Below are 17,126 nucleotides of genomic sequence, written 5' to 3'. Positions count from 1 at the left end.
CTCCTTGAGTTGAATCTTGGGAAAAGTGCGAAAGTAGACACAGATGAATTGCGGCCGAAGCGTGAGGACGCAAAGACAAACACACGCGTCGGTTTAGAACTTACAACCCACACAGCTCACGACGGCCATTTCATAATTTCCAGGCGCAATGGACCAGCGTCGATGTATGCTGCCATGCTGTTTTGTTTTATTGTGGCAGCAATTACATTGACAGTCTCGATGGGTTTTTGACTTCGCCGTTGCCGTCGCCGTCATGTCCCTCCCGTAGAAAGTCCGCATTCATAAGATCCCCCCGCGCATCATATGTTCTACCGCAGGTAAAAGCGCGCGCGCGGGGGCGACGAACGCGGCCGAAGGAGAGATCTAACGAGCCGGCCCATTTCCGTAGCTCGGAGAGTGCATGCGATAACATCGCCCTGCTCGGGAGGCCTGCCATCGAAGTAGACAGGAAACGCCACGCCCTTCTTTAACGAGCATGAAAAAAACGAATGCACCCTCCGTCGCTTGGAGGGTGCATTCGTTCGGAGGGTTGTCGCGCGGAGAGGGTTGTCGCACGAGCAGCAACTTTGAACTTTGCATCGAAGGGTGCGGTCCAAGTCGCTGGCGCGCACGCTATCTCGAAAGCCATCAAAGCGGGCGGCTCGTATACCCTTCTACCTGCTGCACTCTCAACACGAAGTACTATGCGGAGAGCATCTCTCCCTGGAGCGGCCTTATTCCCTTACACGAGCGTTTTGTAGTTACGGGAGATCGGGTACAAAACAGTTAGCTGCTAGCCTCATTTAGTATAACACTACAATTTGTTGATATCGTATTCACTGCTTCGCCCTTGCGGTGAAGCTGACTTTTATAGATGCGAAGCAGCTTTTGCTCGAGGCTCCGTCTGGTACTGGCGTCCGCGCTCCACTGCGAATGCGCCTACTCTCTCTCCCACTCTCCCCCTTTACGCAGGTGTTCGGTCGCCTTCTCTCCTCTCCTCCCCCGCCCCGCGCTGCAACAGCAGCGCAGCCTCTCGTCCCGCGTGATGCAGCGGCGCGGCAGCTAAATAAAGCCTGTAAGCAACTCTCTCCTCTCCCTCCCCTTTTTTATTTGTATATAGGCGCGTGCGCTCAGTCGGCTACCGTCATTTTCGCTTCGCTCCCGTTCAGATGATGTGTAAAGTCAACGTCGGCGCCAGTTGCACCAGCACTCCAACCTCTGCTGAGATCGAGATCGCCGCGGAGCAGCAGCGCAGGTGTCGCGATGCCGAAACGCCCAGCGCTAACAGAAAGCAACGCACAAACACAACGTAATAACACAAACACTAAATACAAACCTCACACACTAACGGAAACGCTGAGTGAAAGTAACGAAAACTTGTTGCGCGCCTCCAATGCTGCTTTGCATCCCCTCATGGTTCTTTTGAGTGGGAGATGGTGGAATTTGTCCCCAGCGCTACCGTTGCTACCGAAGGTCAAGAGCGTTGATTGCTGCCATGTACATGCTTTACACGCCCGGCGCATTACGGCGACAGAAACTCCGAGCACGCGACGCGACGCTGATGAATACATTGTGTGAGGTGCTCGCACACCCACTGGCTAAGCAGCCCCGTAGCTTCCACATTGCTTCACCAGCTTGTGAGACGGAGTATAGTAGTAGCCTCCAGTGCACTCGAAGCAGGAGGCCGCGGAGAAACACCATGCGGAGAAATGACCCTACGCTGGCGAGGAGGTGTCACATGCTGCCGTGAAAGGCCAATCGCGTAACTGCATCGTCACCGAATCGAATCACCTTTGATGCCGCATTTCCATGACCATAGAGTTCCCTGCAGTATTGCAGCGAGGGCCTCCGCTGAGCGGGGACTACCGAACTGATTGCAGTCGGCGCTTGTTATTGTCATGGTGCATTACTGGTGGCCTCCGAGATTGGCTCCGGCAACGCGGCGTTGCTCGTTTTTGCGCAGGCCGTTCTATTCGCAAGGCGGGATCGTAATAAAAGAAGGCGGTGTGACAGCCAGAAGATTGTCGGTTATTGGACGCTCAGCTTCTTCACTAAGCTTGGGCTAAGGTCACTATCCCGCGGAATGTTAGAGAGTTAAAAAAAAGACCACACCACGGCCGGGCAAGAAATGCGACAGGAAACGTGTTGCGTGTCGTGTCTCCCCTCTAGCCTTTCCGTGATTTCTCACGCACACATGCAAACGCAAGCACGAACAAACAAAAATGGATGGTTGAAGCCCCCCCCGCCCAAAAAAAACACAAAATTTCGTGCTACGCTCCTGACCGAAGAGGTATTTTTATTATGTATCGATGATATGAGCAATGCCTCCTGTAGCTATAAGCGACGCAGCGGCTAAAGCCGTCACTTCGTGGTGTAAGGCGTTGGCCAAATTACACTTCTTTTCGAAATGCGCCAAATCGGACGGCCGAATGGTGCGACGGCGCCTTGCCGGAGCTAATCGCGGATGCGACGCATTAATTCACGCTACCGCTCCCAGACGGCGACACCACCCCGCGAAACAAGAGCACTGGGAGAGGGGTGTGTGAGAGATAAAACGCGCGTTCATGACACCTACTGCATGTGCTACAGTGGCGTAGACGTTAGAGGGTCCGTAAAACCAATCGCCGCTTACCGAGAGGTCGTGCGTTCGACTCGAGTTTGCGGAGGTTTTTCTTCGAATATTAGAGCCTTGATATAGCACAGAAGTCCTTAAAAGGTGCTGTAATGCGTAAACGACTTTCAACAAGACAAATACAAAGTGCCAAGGAGAGCACCATGTGAATAAATCAAGATCAATTTAATAATATGCAGATGAAGCTTATATACAATATAGATAACCAATCAACATTCCGAAGACATAAAAATTATAATTACAGTTATTAGAAGCTATAGGCTGTTGACAGTGACATACGGAAAAATCGGTATAAAACGAAAGTGAAACGTGTTCTCACAGAAGTAGTTTATTGTTGACAGTGCACTGGTATGTGAGAGCTTGTACAATGTCTACTTTTGTTTGGCAGATATGTCACCGCTTGATAGCACGCATCTCCCTCACGTTGACGCCTAGTGGCACATCTCCGTACTAACGACTAACGCCCATGATCTTGATTTAACCCTTGCGGTAGCTGAAGTTCTTAACATATACATGGACACCGCATATGGGTGAATCTCGCGCAAATATGGCATCAACAAGCACATTATAAGCACTGAAACTCGAATGCACTCCTTCAAAGCGTCGTGAAATGCGAAGAGAAACGCTACGCGCGTCGTGCCTTCCCTCTAGCCTGGCCGCTATTTCTCACAGGGCGGGCGGGGACGCGGTGCGACAGCCAAGCTGGCCAGGCAAGCGCCGCAGAGCTATTTTTCGATATGGATGGATGCTATGAGCGAGGCTTGAGCTAAAGCTGGCACCTCACCGTGCGTTGACCAAATTCAACTTGTATTGGAAACGCGCCCAATGGCACGGTTGTGGCAACGGCGCGTTTTTCTTTTACGAGCCTGGTGGCGCATATGTCTCCGCCCCATTCTAAAAGGGACGCTCATAGCATACATCTATCAATCCAAGAGCACCGTGAGAGAAAAATGGGAAAGATAAAAGGAGCGTTCATGTAGCCTCGTAATGTGTTGGGCGGTAGCTCGTACGGAGCTCGAGCGAATGGTACTGGCAAAAACACATCACGAAGATCACGATACAATTTATTTTTGATGACATCTGCTCACCAGCTGTTTCAGGAACAAATGCAATAGCCCTAGTCCACAATTTTAGGGGCGAAGCTCCTTAAAGCGGCACCCGTTCGTCCCCGTCGTAGCGCGTAACCAGTCTTAACGCTAGTACCAGATCTTGACCTCCAAGGTGGCGCCGGTGGGAGATTTCTCCTGTGCGTTGTTGAACAATAAAAAATTCGCAGCGTGCGCGTTAACTAAAAGCCGAATTCTTCTGTCCCTCATTCCCCATTAGCAGCCATTGGCATGTTCCAGTAGGAAACGTTAGTAGAAGTAGAAGTGTAAGTGTTAGCTAAAAGCCGACTTCTGTTTCTCATTCCCATTAGCAGCCATTGTTTACCTTCAAGGTAGTGCCTGGTGAGATTTCTCCTGTGCGAGATTAAACAATAACATTTTGTTCAAAACGCGGTTGATTGATGAAATAAACCAACGAAAGACGCCAGATGTTTTCTAAAAGCAAAACGAAAAGACGCCAGATGTTTCTATAGCAAAACGAAAAGACTAAGCTGCTTAACGAAAGACGCCAGATGTATCTCCTCTCCGTAGGAGAGGAGAAACATCTGATATATCCAGAGCGGATATATCGTGACTATACACAAACTTGTACCTTACACAAACACCTGTTAATCCTAATGTGACTGTTAAACGCTCGCGCATTAGAAAACGACAACACTTGTTACCCTATCCACCTTCGGCTCTACCTGTGGCTGGTTCTTTCTACATATTTGGGTCCCGGGTGTTCGTTATGTACGGTAATTTCGTTGCCGCAATGCACTGTAATGTCGAGGGTGAGGTGAAGATGGGGTCGACTTCTAGATGTTTCCTAGATATGCTTTTATGACGCCTTATTCTGATGTCGATGTACCCAGTGATAACATTCCAAATATAAACCAAATACCTGCTACATGGTGTCGAGTATTGATCAAGTATTTTTCAAAAGAATGGCAGTGGCGCCGATAGCCGCGAATGTACACCTCTCTACGAGTGGGGTATGCAATGTGGTTACTGTAAGGCTGGTGAGAAATCGTCAGAATTTTAACGAATCGCTAAAGCGAATCGCTAACGGTAAACAAAACTCGTTAAGCGAAAAATAACGATACATACTTTAATGAGGTGCCGTCTTGGTTCTCTTTTTTGCAGACATACAAGGGATTAGTTTGTGTCTTGAAGTGCTTTCTAAGCAGAAATGGACAGAGTAGGCTGCTTTACGCTGTCGATGGAGCAACATGCAGCAAAGGAAAGGTGAAGAAGCATGCTTATTGGTGTAGAAAATATGCTTAGAAACTGTTGGGCGGTTTGGTATTCCATTATCAGGAAAAGTGCGCGAAAAACGTAGACGAAGGAAGAATAGAACAGCACAAGCACATGAGCTTGTGCTGTTCTTTTCTCCCTTCGTCCATGTTTCTCATGCTATTTCCGTCAGAATGGAAAATGTACCTTGCGTATTGTTTCATGCGGTATGCACATAGACCGACGAACTCTGCGCTCTATTACGGCGCGACTGCATATATGCCGCTGACACTGGCTTACAGTAAGTCGCACAAGCCCGGTGTTCTCCTCAATTGGGTACGGTAAATTAACCAGCATTTGAAGCAAGGAAGCTTGACAAAAAGTGTCAATGAGAAAATCGTAGATCGGTTTGCGAAACGTACCATTACACAGGCTCTACCTTTCTGTCGTCTAAGTATTCGTATTTTTCTGGTTACTACAGGTGCATCCGAAATACAAAAACATGTCACGTGACATGCCCGCTTAGGCGTCTTCATTACCATTCTCCCTGGCCCTGCGCAAACAAACGACATGCTTCGCTCGCGGCGTTTTGTGCTGCCACAACGAGCACGCGCATCACCGCATAACCACCACAATATCTTGATAAAATATTACGCCGTGTATGTGCCGGACTAAGAAGAGGAAGAAGTATGTGGAAATCGAAAAGAAGAAGATCTCTCGGCAGCCTCGTCCTCTGCGGTCGTGCCGTCCAACCCTTCTCTCTAAAAAAACCAAAAACTTTACTGTGGGCGTAACAGAGTGGTGGAGGTGCTGGGTAAGGCAACCAACGACGGAAGTGCTACCCTTCGGACTTCGCCGAAGTCGTCACCTCGCCGGCCTGCCTCCTTTCATGCCCATCATGGCCGACGACAAAGACACTCGAGAACCAGCCCCCAGCAGTTCTTGGCCGCATCACAAAGAGCCACGACCCTTCTTCGGGAAGGCTAACGAGGACGTGGACGCATGGCTCAAGCACTACAAGCCGGCAAGCCACTACAACAAATGGGATGCTGCCTCCCAGCTATCTCGCGTGGTTTTTACCTTACCGATGTTGCACTCGTTTGGTACGAGAACCATGAAGACCTACTGACGTCATGGGAACGCTTTGTTGAGGAGATAACGAAGTGTTTCAGTAACAGCTGCGAAAAAGAAACTTGCTGAGCAGACTCTTGCACAAAGGGCTCAGTTACCCGGAGAGACATGTACAATGTATACAGAGGAGATATTGAGGCTCTGTAGGCAAGCAGATGCCAGCATGTCCGAAGAAGACAAGGTGGAGCATTTATTGAAAGGCATTACAGAGGATCTCTATAACTTTCTCATAAGCAAAGAAAGCCTAACTTCAATGTCAGATGTCATTCGCCACTGTCGGACGTTTGAGACATTAAAGCAGCGCAGAGTAACGCCGAAGTTTCGTGGCCTGACCAATGTCACCACGGTGGCCAGTGTAGAAGCTACACCAACAGTTGACCTTGCTACAACCACCCGTCAGATCGTTCGGTAAGAGCTATGCAAACATGAAAACATGACGCGTGAAGTGGCCGGCACGTCTCGATGCTACTTCCCACAATATGTGGCTATCACGCAGCTTCGGGATTTCGAGAAACCGTCCGTCAACGCAACGGAGGTTGCGGAATCCTGGCCTATCCATTGCTTAAGCAGGACTTACTACCAGAGACCACTGTACCCTCACCGCTTCCGCACCGAACGCCCATACCGCCGACCGACGAATGATTACGTTGAGCGTCGCGCTTACGCAAATGATAATGCCAACGTGCCGGAACACGTCGAAGGGCAGCGACGACTGCGCCCAGATACCATGTGTTACAACTGTGGTGTGACCGGTCACATATCAAGGTACTGCGATCGCTCGCGAATACCACGCTATGGACGGCCGCCATCCTGGACGCAGCAGCCTGGTGTCCCACCTTTTGAGGAACACTGGACCACCCAACCACGACCGAAGAGCAGTTTTGGCAGGGACCCTTTCGCTACCGTTCTCCTGCCTCCGACCGAAGTGTGACACCACTTCCAGCACCTCGACTGCGCCGGTCTCTGTCGCCCCGTCGCCGCTCATCCTCACCACGTCAGGAAAACGACACAGCGCGGCCGATGGGGGTGAGGTCGCTGGTGACTTGCTGCAAGAAGAGAGACCTCCACCGGTGTTTATGTTTAAGAACAAAGTGCACCTTTTTGTTGACGGTGTAGATACAATGGCCTTGGTGGGCACTGGTGCGACCGTGTCGATCATGAGTGCTGCATTGAAAGATCATTTGGGACGCAAAGTGATGTTTTTGTGGGAGAAAGCGACGACACTCTGTGGCGTGGGTGGCAACTCGCTGTGTCCGTATTGGTGTTTATACCGCGGCAGTGTCGCTGAGTGATCAAGTGTTTGCGACAGAATTTTTTATTCTTTCACGGAGCACGCACGACATAATTCTGGGCATTGATTTGCTGCGAATGTGTGGGGCCACTGTTAATTGTAGAAACTGGGAGGTGTTCATAAGTGACACTGATCCTGATGGATTTATGGAGAATTCGGGCAGGGAACAAGGTGCACTCCGAGTCCACGATGATACCGTTGTCCCGGCATTCTGTTCTGTAAGCCTTCCCGTAGTTCCTTCGCCTATTTACGACAACGATACTAGCTTCGACGCGATGGTGGAACCTTTCCATTTAAGTTGCATTAAGAAGAACATGTTGGTAGCCCATAGCATAGTTCCAGTGAGGAAAGGGTGTACGGAAGTTTGGATCATATATTGTTCAAATGAACCGGTGCTACTACCAGGAGGACTTAAGCTTGCTTCATTCAAAATATACTCGCCGACGACCGTAGCTGTCCTCAGTAACGTTCAACGTGATGACCAAGTGAACGCGTGCTCAGACGATTCGAAAATTTCATCTATGGTGGACAGGTCACTGACTCTCGACGAGCGCCAAACAAGCCAGAGGCCATGAAAACGTTTAAGCCACCTCGCTCAATGAAGGAGCTTCGTAGCTTTTTAGGCCTGCGCTCGCATTTTCACCGATTTATTCCGGCATTTGGGGACGTTGCCTTCCCCTTGACCAGCCTGCTTCGTCAAGGCGCTAGTTTTGAATGGACACACGACTGCGAGACTTCCGTCAACCAACTAAAGTTCCTACTCACGTCGCAGCCTATTCTCCGGCACTTTGATCCTTCTGCGGCGACTGAAGTTCATACTGACGCCAGCAGAATTGACATAGGTGGGCGTTACTGTGGGCGTAACAATATACTGAGTATGTGCAGCGCAAAGTAACGAGGGCAAGAGAAGACACATAAATTACATAGACTGGTGCTGTGTTTCTCTTGTGCTCGTTTCTTTTCGCTGCACATACTTAGTATATATCAATACATGTACCAACCAGCCCATCAACGTGTTCTGTAATCACTATAGGCACTTTCCTACCGCCATTTAGGCGGCAGCACACTCGGCCAAAGGCTATGGTCCTTTGCATGCAGAACGCGTTAGGGAGCATTTCATTCATGGCGCAGTGCATAAGTATATCGCGCGGCAATTTTTTTGTATTTCCCGACTATCGGTAGTAAGCACAAAAGCAATATTACTAAATAGACAGAAAGTTAGGAACTGTCTAATCAGACATTGTGCAAACCGATCTGCATATTTCCCATTGTAGTTTTATGCGCAGCAGCATTTCTCCAAAAGTTAGTTACACGTGCCCAATTAAGAAATTAGTCAGAACACAAAATATAGTGTGACGTACTCGATGCGATTAACGGCATAATTTTAAGCTCTCGCTAGAGCTTGCTGGAGCACGTTATGCGTATACATTGTCACGTGAGTGACAGTCGGTTTTACAAGTCGCTATTCACAAGATATATTTGCAAGAACGGCTGCAGCGCTGAGCAATCCGGCTCCGAGCTCGAGCAGCTAGCGACCTTCGTCCTCTTCGTCGGGCGCACACGCGCGTCGACAATATGGATTCCGGCAGCCTACATGTAGCATAACCCCCGGCGCAAAGGCGCCGTCTCGGCGCATCTAGACGTCAACGTCATTGGGCGAATGGTACTGCTTCAGGCGTGCGACGTGTACGATGTCGCTGACATGCGGGATGGATGAAGACGACGAGTCAGCAGGAGCGATTTCATAGGTGACGGGAGTCACCGCACGAAGCACTCGGTATGGCCCTGTGTACCGGGAGAGCAGTCTGTCGGACAGGCCAACGTGCCGCGTCGGAGACCACAGCAGAACCAAAGAACCTGGCGAAAAGTGTACGTCGCGGTGTCGTTGATCATACCGACGGCGTTGGTTCTCTTGGGAGTTCAGAAGGAGAATATGAGCGGCTTCGCGTGCATGAGCGGCCCGGCTGATAGCGTCCAGGGCGTATTCAGTGGTCAGAGCTGCTGGCAACGGAATGACTATCAAGGGGCAATGTGGGTTCGCGGCCGAACAGCAGGAAAAATGGGGAGTAACCAGCCGTGTCATGGCGCGAGTAATTGTAGGCAAATGTCACGTACGGTAGAGCAAGGTGCCAGTCGGAGTGGTCTGAGGAAACATACTTTGAAAGCATGTCGGTTAGGGTTCGGTTCAGACGCTCCGTGAGGCCATTCGTTTGCGGATGGTACGACGTAGTGAGCTTATGCCGCGTTTCACATGAACGCAGGATGTCCGCTATGACTCTCGATAGAAATGTGCGGCCACGGTCCGTGAGCAGCTGGCGTGGTGCACCGTGTTGCAAGATCACGTCGCACAGAAGGAAATCGGCGACATCTGTGGCGCAGCTTGTTCGAAGAGCTCGTGTGATGGCGTAGCGTGTGGCGTAGTCTGTGGCCACAGCTAGCCACCTGTTGCCAGCAGAAGACAGGGGAAAAGGGCCGAGTAGGTCCAAGCCGACGCGAAAGAAGGGTTCGGACGAAATGTCGAGGGGTTGAAGGCACCCAGCCGGAAGCGTCGATGGTGTTTTGCGGCGTTGACATTTCTCACACGCCGCGACGTATCGTCTCACGGAGCGTGCGAGGCCTGGCCAATAGAAGCGACGGCGGATTCGGTCGTATGTGCGGGACACACCAAGGTGACCGGCAGTTGGAACGTCGTGAAGTTCGTGGAGTACAGCGGAGCGGAGGTGTTTGGGTACAACAAGCAGCAGGGATGGTCCGTCTGGATGAAAATTGTGGCGGTATAGCGTACCATTCTGGAGTACGAACGAGCGATGAGATCGGTCCGAAGGTGAGGCTTCGAGACACTCGATGATAGCCCGTAAGGATGCATCACGGTATTGCTCGTCGGCTATGTGGGTCGGTTGGGAAACGGTGCACACGCAAGCGTCGGTGTCAGGGACGGTGCGCGACTCGCCAACCGGATAGCGAGATAGGCAGTCGACGTCCTGATGCAGGCGTCCAGACTTGTACGTCACTGCAAAAGTGTACTCTTGCAGTCAGTCGCAGAGCCCAGCGACCAAGTCGACCTGTGGGATCCCTTAATGATGAAAGCCAGCAGAGCGCGTGCTGGTCGGTGACTACGGAGAAGTGAGTGACATATAAATATGGACGGAACTTGGAGACCGCCCAGACAAGAGCAAGGCATTCTCTTTCGGTGATCGAATAGTTGCGCTCCGCAGGTGTAAGGAGGCGACTAGCGTAGGCGATAACGCGGTAGTGTCCCTGCTGACGTTGGTCGAGGACGACTCCGATCCCGTGACCACTGGCATCACTTCGGACCTCAGTCGGGGCGGATGGGTCAAAGTGGGCCAATATAGGTCTCGTCGTCAAAATTGTGATGAGGTGAGAGAAGGCGGCAGCTTGAGTGGACCCCCACGAAAATAGGACGTCTTTCTTTAGAAGATCAGTAAGTGGTCGAGCGATTGCTGCAAAGTCTTTCACGAACCGCCGGAAATAGGAACAGAGTCCCACAAAACTCCGAACATCTTTGGCGGATTGGCGTACTGGGAAACTGGTGACGGCACAAATTTTCTCAGGGTCTGGCGGCACACAAGAAGCGTCAACGAGGTGGCCCAACAATATTCTAAGGAACAGACAGAGACAACGCCCAAGCCTGGGCCAGCTGTTCTGTTGTCTGTTCCTTACAATGGCGCAGTCTACAAACAGTGAACCGTAAGGCTGAAGCCACCTGTCATTACGGGACGTCGGCAGCGCGGGTCCCTCCATCCTAGGAACGCCGTCCACGCTTCCTCGCTCATGGACGCCACAGCCCAACCGCTGCTGCAGCTACCCATCAAATCATCCCAAGACGGCGTCCAGACCTCATCGGTGGCTCAAGGGCACGCTTACCCCGGCGTCGCCAAGACAGTGCACGGCCTACCGTTGCCGGGAATGCCGCTCACGCTTCCCGTTGCGAGAACGTCTCGCTTAGTACTTCATTGTCACCTGAGCCTCTTAGGGATGCCGCCCAACTCCCTCGGAGAAGAATACTGCCTCAATGAGTACACTGATAAGCTTCCACCCCTCCGACGTCACCCCTATCTCCGCGTGCGGAGCGCCCGAAAGCGCCGCCGAGCTTTGCTAAACCGTCGCGCGACTCCGCGTCACAATCAACGCCATGACAGCGTCGAGCTCTGCGCTTTTTCCTATCATTTTGCCGGCGTTTAGGGCTATCAGCGCATTGTTGGATGTAGCCGCCTCACAAGACCTTGAGGGCAGCCCGCCCGAGAAACGCAGAGAGCTGCAGCGTACTCTCACGCTGCTGTCAAACCACTGTGCTGGGCGTCGGCATATTCCGGATTTTCGCCTGCCATTCTATCATCGCCGGCTTTCTGCGAATTACCGGAGTTCCACGGCTTCCAGAACGACGCCGAAAAGTGAGTGGCAACCATCAACGCCCTCGGAGCTCGCGAGGCCTGGCCGGACCAGCAGAAATGGCGGGTGGCCATAGACTGCCTTCGAAACGCCGCCGCGACGTGGCACAGGTACAAAGGCGTGAGGCAGCAATCCTGGGACGAGTGGAGAACCAGGCTCATAGTTGCCTTTCGACCGATTGATTACCACCTCGCTGCCACCACACGGTCCAACCTCACCGCTACCGTGGATGGAGTTCTGAAGGGGCACCACCTCGAGGCGGCCACTGCGCAGTGCATCTTACCACCCCGGCAAGTCGAGACAAAATTCTCACCTCAGCAGTTGGTAACGCGTGCCCCATGGCTCATCTTTCCTTCATGACCTGGACGTGACGGCTCCTCTCGTACTCGGCACGCTTTCAATCCAGAAGCCGCACGAGTCCTAGATCATAACTGATGTGTGCGAAGAGCCATCTGAGCTAAATGATCTGCAACTTCAAGCGCATTCATTGACCGATTGCGCAGATGGCCACCTTGCTCTGAATGAAACCAAGAAAGTAGTGGCGACCACGTTTACCCGATGCACCCATCTGGAAGATTCCAGGACATGCCTGTGTGCAGCCGTTCTGAAAGGAAAATGCTTGCAGTACCTGACTGCAGACCATCAACGGTTGGACGGGATAGAGTACAAGGTTTCCAACACGCAGGCGTTCAAAGAGAAGGTTTCCCGGAACGAGCGCTTGAAAGTTGCCCCGTCGTTATTCCCACTGCCTGCTGACGGAATATCAATCACAAAGAAACGTGCGGTGTACTTCAAAACCACGGCACCCGAAGAGTCACCTAGACCGGTTCCAGAGACGTCGGGCGTCAATGAAAACGAGGAGACCGAGCGCCCCGTTGACAGTGTGGAGAATTCGGCTGTAGAAGTGAATATCTCAATTCCCACAAAACCGCGGAAGGTTCCTGACGAATGTCCTGACCGTTTTCCTGGTGTTGACAATCATGGGGTGTTAACCGAAAAGAAGCATCCAGACACCTTGCCAGCTACGGTGCCTCCTCGGATGCTGTTCTGGCATCCGTCACCAGGCATGCCACATCCGCCGTTACTTCCGAGACAAAGCCAAATCCGGCCGCCGGAAGCAGGTTTTTTTCTGATTTAGCCAGGGTCGCACACTAGACCCACGAGCCAAGACGGCAGATGCACCAGCATGTCAAAGCGTGGCCGAGACCGGCCAACGCGATGCATCCAAAGCCGCCCACCAGAGACAGTGGCGGCAGCTCTGCGCCCTCGCGTTCATGGCCGAGCGTGAGGACGAAGAGCGGCACCGAGGCTCTGGCGCGCGGGCAGCTAGGGCGATGTAGAGAAAGATGAGGGAGAGAATAAGACCAGCCGGCCCGCAGCAAGGGTGCTGTCTCTGTTCTTTTCTTCCTTACTATGGCGCAGTCTACGAACTATAAACCGTAAGTGCGTCCTCGTGGCTCATCGGCGCTGCGGACCTTCCCTCCAAGGAACGATTATGCAGGCCGTCTCGCTACTACTGCCGGAAGCACCTGTGCCACCATTCAAGGAAGGCGTCCAGGCCTCCTCGGTGGCTCAAGGGCAGACTTACCCGGCGCCGCCAAGACAGTACGCGGCCTACCCTTGCCCGGGAATGCCGTCCACGCTTCACGCAGCGACAACGGCTTACTCAGTACTCCATCAGCACCCGAGCCGCTTAGGGGTGCTGTCCAAGCTCCCTCGGGCAAGGGTCCGCCTTGCCAGCACTGCACTCACTCAATGCCGCGCTGGCCGCCGCCGCATCGCAAGACAATGAAGAGAGCTCACCCGAGAGCCGCAGGGAGTTGCGGTATGCCCTCGCGCAGCTCTCATACTAACTCGGCTGGTTGGCGTCTTGATGCTCCAGAGTTTCGCCTACCGTATCACCATCACCGGCTGCCTGCCAACTACCGGAATTCCGCGGCTTCCAAGACGACGCCGACAACTGGGTGGCCACCGTCAACGCTCTTGGAGCTCGCGAGGCGTGGGCGGACCAACAGAAATGGTGCTTGGCAATTGACCGCCTTCGGAATGGTGCCGCGGCGTGGCATCGATACGAAGGCGTGCAGCAGCAGTCCTGGGCGGAATGGAGCAACAAGCTCATAGCTGCTTTTGGACGGAGTCTTTATAACTCCTATGCGAGCACCGAGTCCAACCTGACTGCTACCGAGGATGGAGCTCAGGAGAAGAACCACCTCGAGGCTGCAACTGTGCATTGTATCTCACCGGCAGCCAGTATGACAACCTGTCCTGGTACACACATACCTCAGAAACCAGGCGCACCACTTCTTGCCTCAGTATCTGACACCATACTATCCCGTGTAAGCGTCGAGACCACATCCCATTCACAGCGGCCGCCGACGCGGCCTGTAAGCTGGTCAGCACTAGAGCGCACGGAGCCGTCGGCCTGCTGTGGGACGTCAGTTTCCTCACAAGTTGGAAGCGATGAACGAACCGCCGCTCCAGATTCAACCCTCACTGGGAAGTCACAGCCCCGGAAATCGCGGCAGTCATTGGCCGAGTGTGCGAGCGTTTCACTTGCAGAAGCCAATGCAAGTCGTTCGGACAGTCACCACAGAGCAAAAAAGTACGGTGATATTGAGGGAGAGGCTGCTCTGTCGAATCACGACGATCCCGTCCCGCTGCCTGTCCGAGTTCATACGCGTTCGGCGTTGCGCAAGTGTTCGCCGGCTTTGCACGCAAACGCAGACAAAGACCAGAGCGTCAAGCTGAGGCGGCACAACAATTGTCTGCTTGGCGTGCAACGACCGCTGCTTCATAGCCAGGGTCGCCCACCAGACCCACTTACGGCAGATCGACGAGCCAAGCCGCATCGTTGCAGGCAATGTCGACTACCGCGAAAGAGCCAATTTTGTCAACCAAAGACAAACGAGTCAGCTTCCTGTGCAATGTCGCAGTATGGCCGAGACCAACCTTCAAAGACAGCGTCGGCAAAGTTTCAGGCTAAGCGCCAGCATGGTCGAGACCGACCACGGCGATTCGACCAGTGTCGACCACCAGAGGCTCTTCGGGCAGGTCTCCCAAACAAGTTGCGGCGTGGTCGAACCCGACCACCACGATGTAGCCAACACCGCCCACCGGAGACATTGTCGGCTCATGGCCGAGTATATATATATATATATATATATATATATATATATATATATATATATATATATATATATATATATATATATATATATATATATATAAATATATATATATATGAATAAAAAGAAGACACACGTCGAAAAACAGAATGGTAAAGAATTCTTGCTCAAGGCCAGCGCCGCAACCTATTAAAAGAACGTTCGTCACTTGTGGCTGATCCTAGGAGCAACTGTTGCAAATATCCGTCATTTTTTAATATGGGCAGGGAAGTGCCGTGTGACCGGCTTCTGACGAAGGCCGGTCCCACGGCCGAAACGTAAAGAAACCAGTCTGTTTTTCGACGTGTGTCTTCTTTTTATTCATACCATTTACCGGCGTCCAAGAAGTTATTCCCTGCAATTATATATATATATATATATATATATATATATATATATATATATATATATATATATATATATATATATATATGTGTGTGTGTGTGTGTATATATATACATATATGTATATATATATATATATATATATATATATTCATTGGGAACGCTCAGTGGATCCGGTGGGACATGCAGTTCAGAAAGGAAGACAAACCGTGCGACATATTTGTGACTTACCTTTCGGCAGGAGGGCCTGCCTTTGTCAGAGACGCAGGCACAACCTCCTGCCGAAACCTTAGCAAAACTTGTTTCGCACGTTTTGTCTTCCTTTCTGAACTATATATATATATATATATATATATATATATATATATATATATATATATATATATATATATATATATATATGTATATATATATATATATATATATATATATATATATGTATATATATATATATGTATATATATATATATATATATATGTATATGCAACGCTACGAATCGCACTGCATTTTGTTATCTTAGAGTGTAATTGTCACTCTTCCATACCTCTGGCAGTGATCAGCAGCTGCTTCATACCTTTACGAGATGTTACAGAATATTTTCTTCCAACTGATATTCTATAACGTTGTTCTTTTTCGCAGTTTTGTGTTCTGGGAAATTGTACATCTAAAGCGGAGTTAAAGAGAGCAGAATAAATCATATATCATCAGACTCTCTTCGCATCTTCAAAACCTTGGCACCTGATGAAATAAAGACAGTCTGCCTAAAAAAATGTCCTCACCCTCTGAGTCTCACTATTATCATGCCTGTGTTAAAGAATTCCTGCTCAAGGCCAGCGCCGCAACCCATTAAAAGAACGTTCGTCACTTGTGGCTGATTCTAGCAGCAACTGTTGCAAATATCCGTCATTTTTTAATATGGGCAGGGAAGTGCTGTACGTTTCCCTTTTGCTCATTGTTCCTACACCTCTTGCTATTCTACACTCAAATTCCAAGCCAACCTTTCCAGCATTGTGCCACGCCGTCTAGCCGTCCGTGTTTGTCTCTACCACATATTGTTCTACAAATTACCCCAAATAGGTATCATTCTTCCTGCTCAATTTAGATCAAGCGGGATCAATCACGAATAGAACGTGTACCCTCCTCAACCTCGCACTGTCTCCCATGCCTCCTCATTCTTCTTCCAGACATAAAATAACTGAATTGAACATTCCAACAACTTTAACTGAGCATCTTAAAACTCATAATCGAAGAGCTCTTTTACTAGAAATAACCACCACTCATGGATAACATTTTGCCTCATGGGGCCATTGAGGTATTACAAATAAATAAATAAATGAATGAAGTGGCAGGAATGAGCTATCCAAAGAAATACTTCAATTCCTACCTGTATATAGACTAAAGGGTGTGCTGCGTCATAGATATGACGTATATTTCTTGGAAAGAAACAAGGGGTTGCAGAACAAAGACGCGTTCTCACGCTCCGCATAATTCTGCTTCACGTACAGTTGAACGGTGAGCGAAGACCGTTTCGTTTAAGAAACATAGCTTACTTTGAGCGACTGCATCAAGATAAGTCTTAACTACACGGAGAAGCCGTGTGAGGCATGAAGAAACAAATCAAACCCCATCGCAACACGTGAAGGAAGCTTGTACGAATAAAGCATCAGAGAATGGCAAAAAATAGCAGTTTGAAAGAGGAGACTATGCAACAACCGTGCAACCACCTGACGGATAGTAGCACATCTCATCATGATCATACAAAATATGCATAGAAAATTGCGCTGGGACTCATGCTGAGCATTTTTACACCATTCAACGCAATGATTTTATCATTGGTTGAAGCAAAGATGAAA

At 50.5% G+C, this 17,126-nt stretch overlaps 1 protein-coding gene across 1 annotated transcript in view; it reads left to right on the top strand.

Moving 5' to 3' along the window:
* LOC119383825 (venom metalloproteinase antarease-like TtrivMP_A) overlaps positions 1-16,072 on the top strand; it is a 162,211-nt gene extending 146,139 nt beyond the window's left edge. Inside the window, exons 13-14 of the mRNA XM_037652112.2 lie at positions 4,843-4,944; positions 15,913-16,072. Coding sequence (XP_037508040.1) covers positions 4,843-4,944; positions 15,913-15,966 — 156 coding nt within the window. The 3' untranslated portion in view covers positions 15,967-16,072. The remainder of the gene's footprint in view (positions 1-4,842; positions 4,945-15,912) is intronic.
* Positions 16,073-17,126: the final 1,054 nt, after the last annotated feature.

The sequence above is a fragment of the Rhipicephalus sanguineus genome, chromosome 2, assembly GCF_013339695.2.
Source record: "Rhipicephalus sanguineus isolate Rsan-2018 chromosome 2, BIME_Rsan_1.4, whole genome shotgun sequence".
Lineage (NCBI taxonomy): Eukaryota > Metazoa > Arthropoda > Arachnida > Ixodida > Ixodidae > Rhipicephalus > Rhipicephalus sanguineus.
This window is presented reverse-complemented; position numbering and strand designations above follow the sequence as displayed.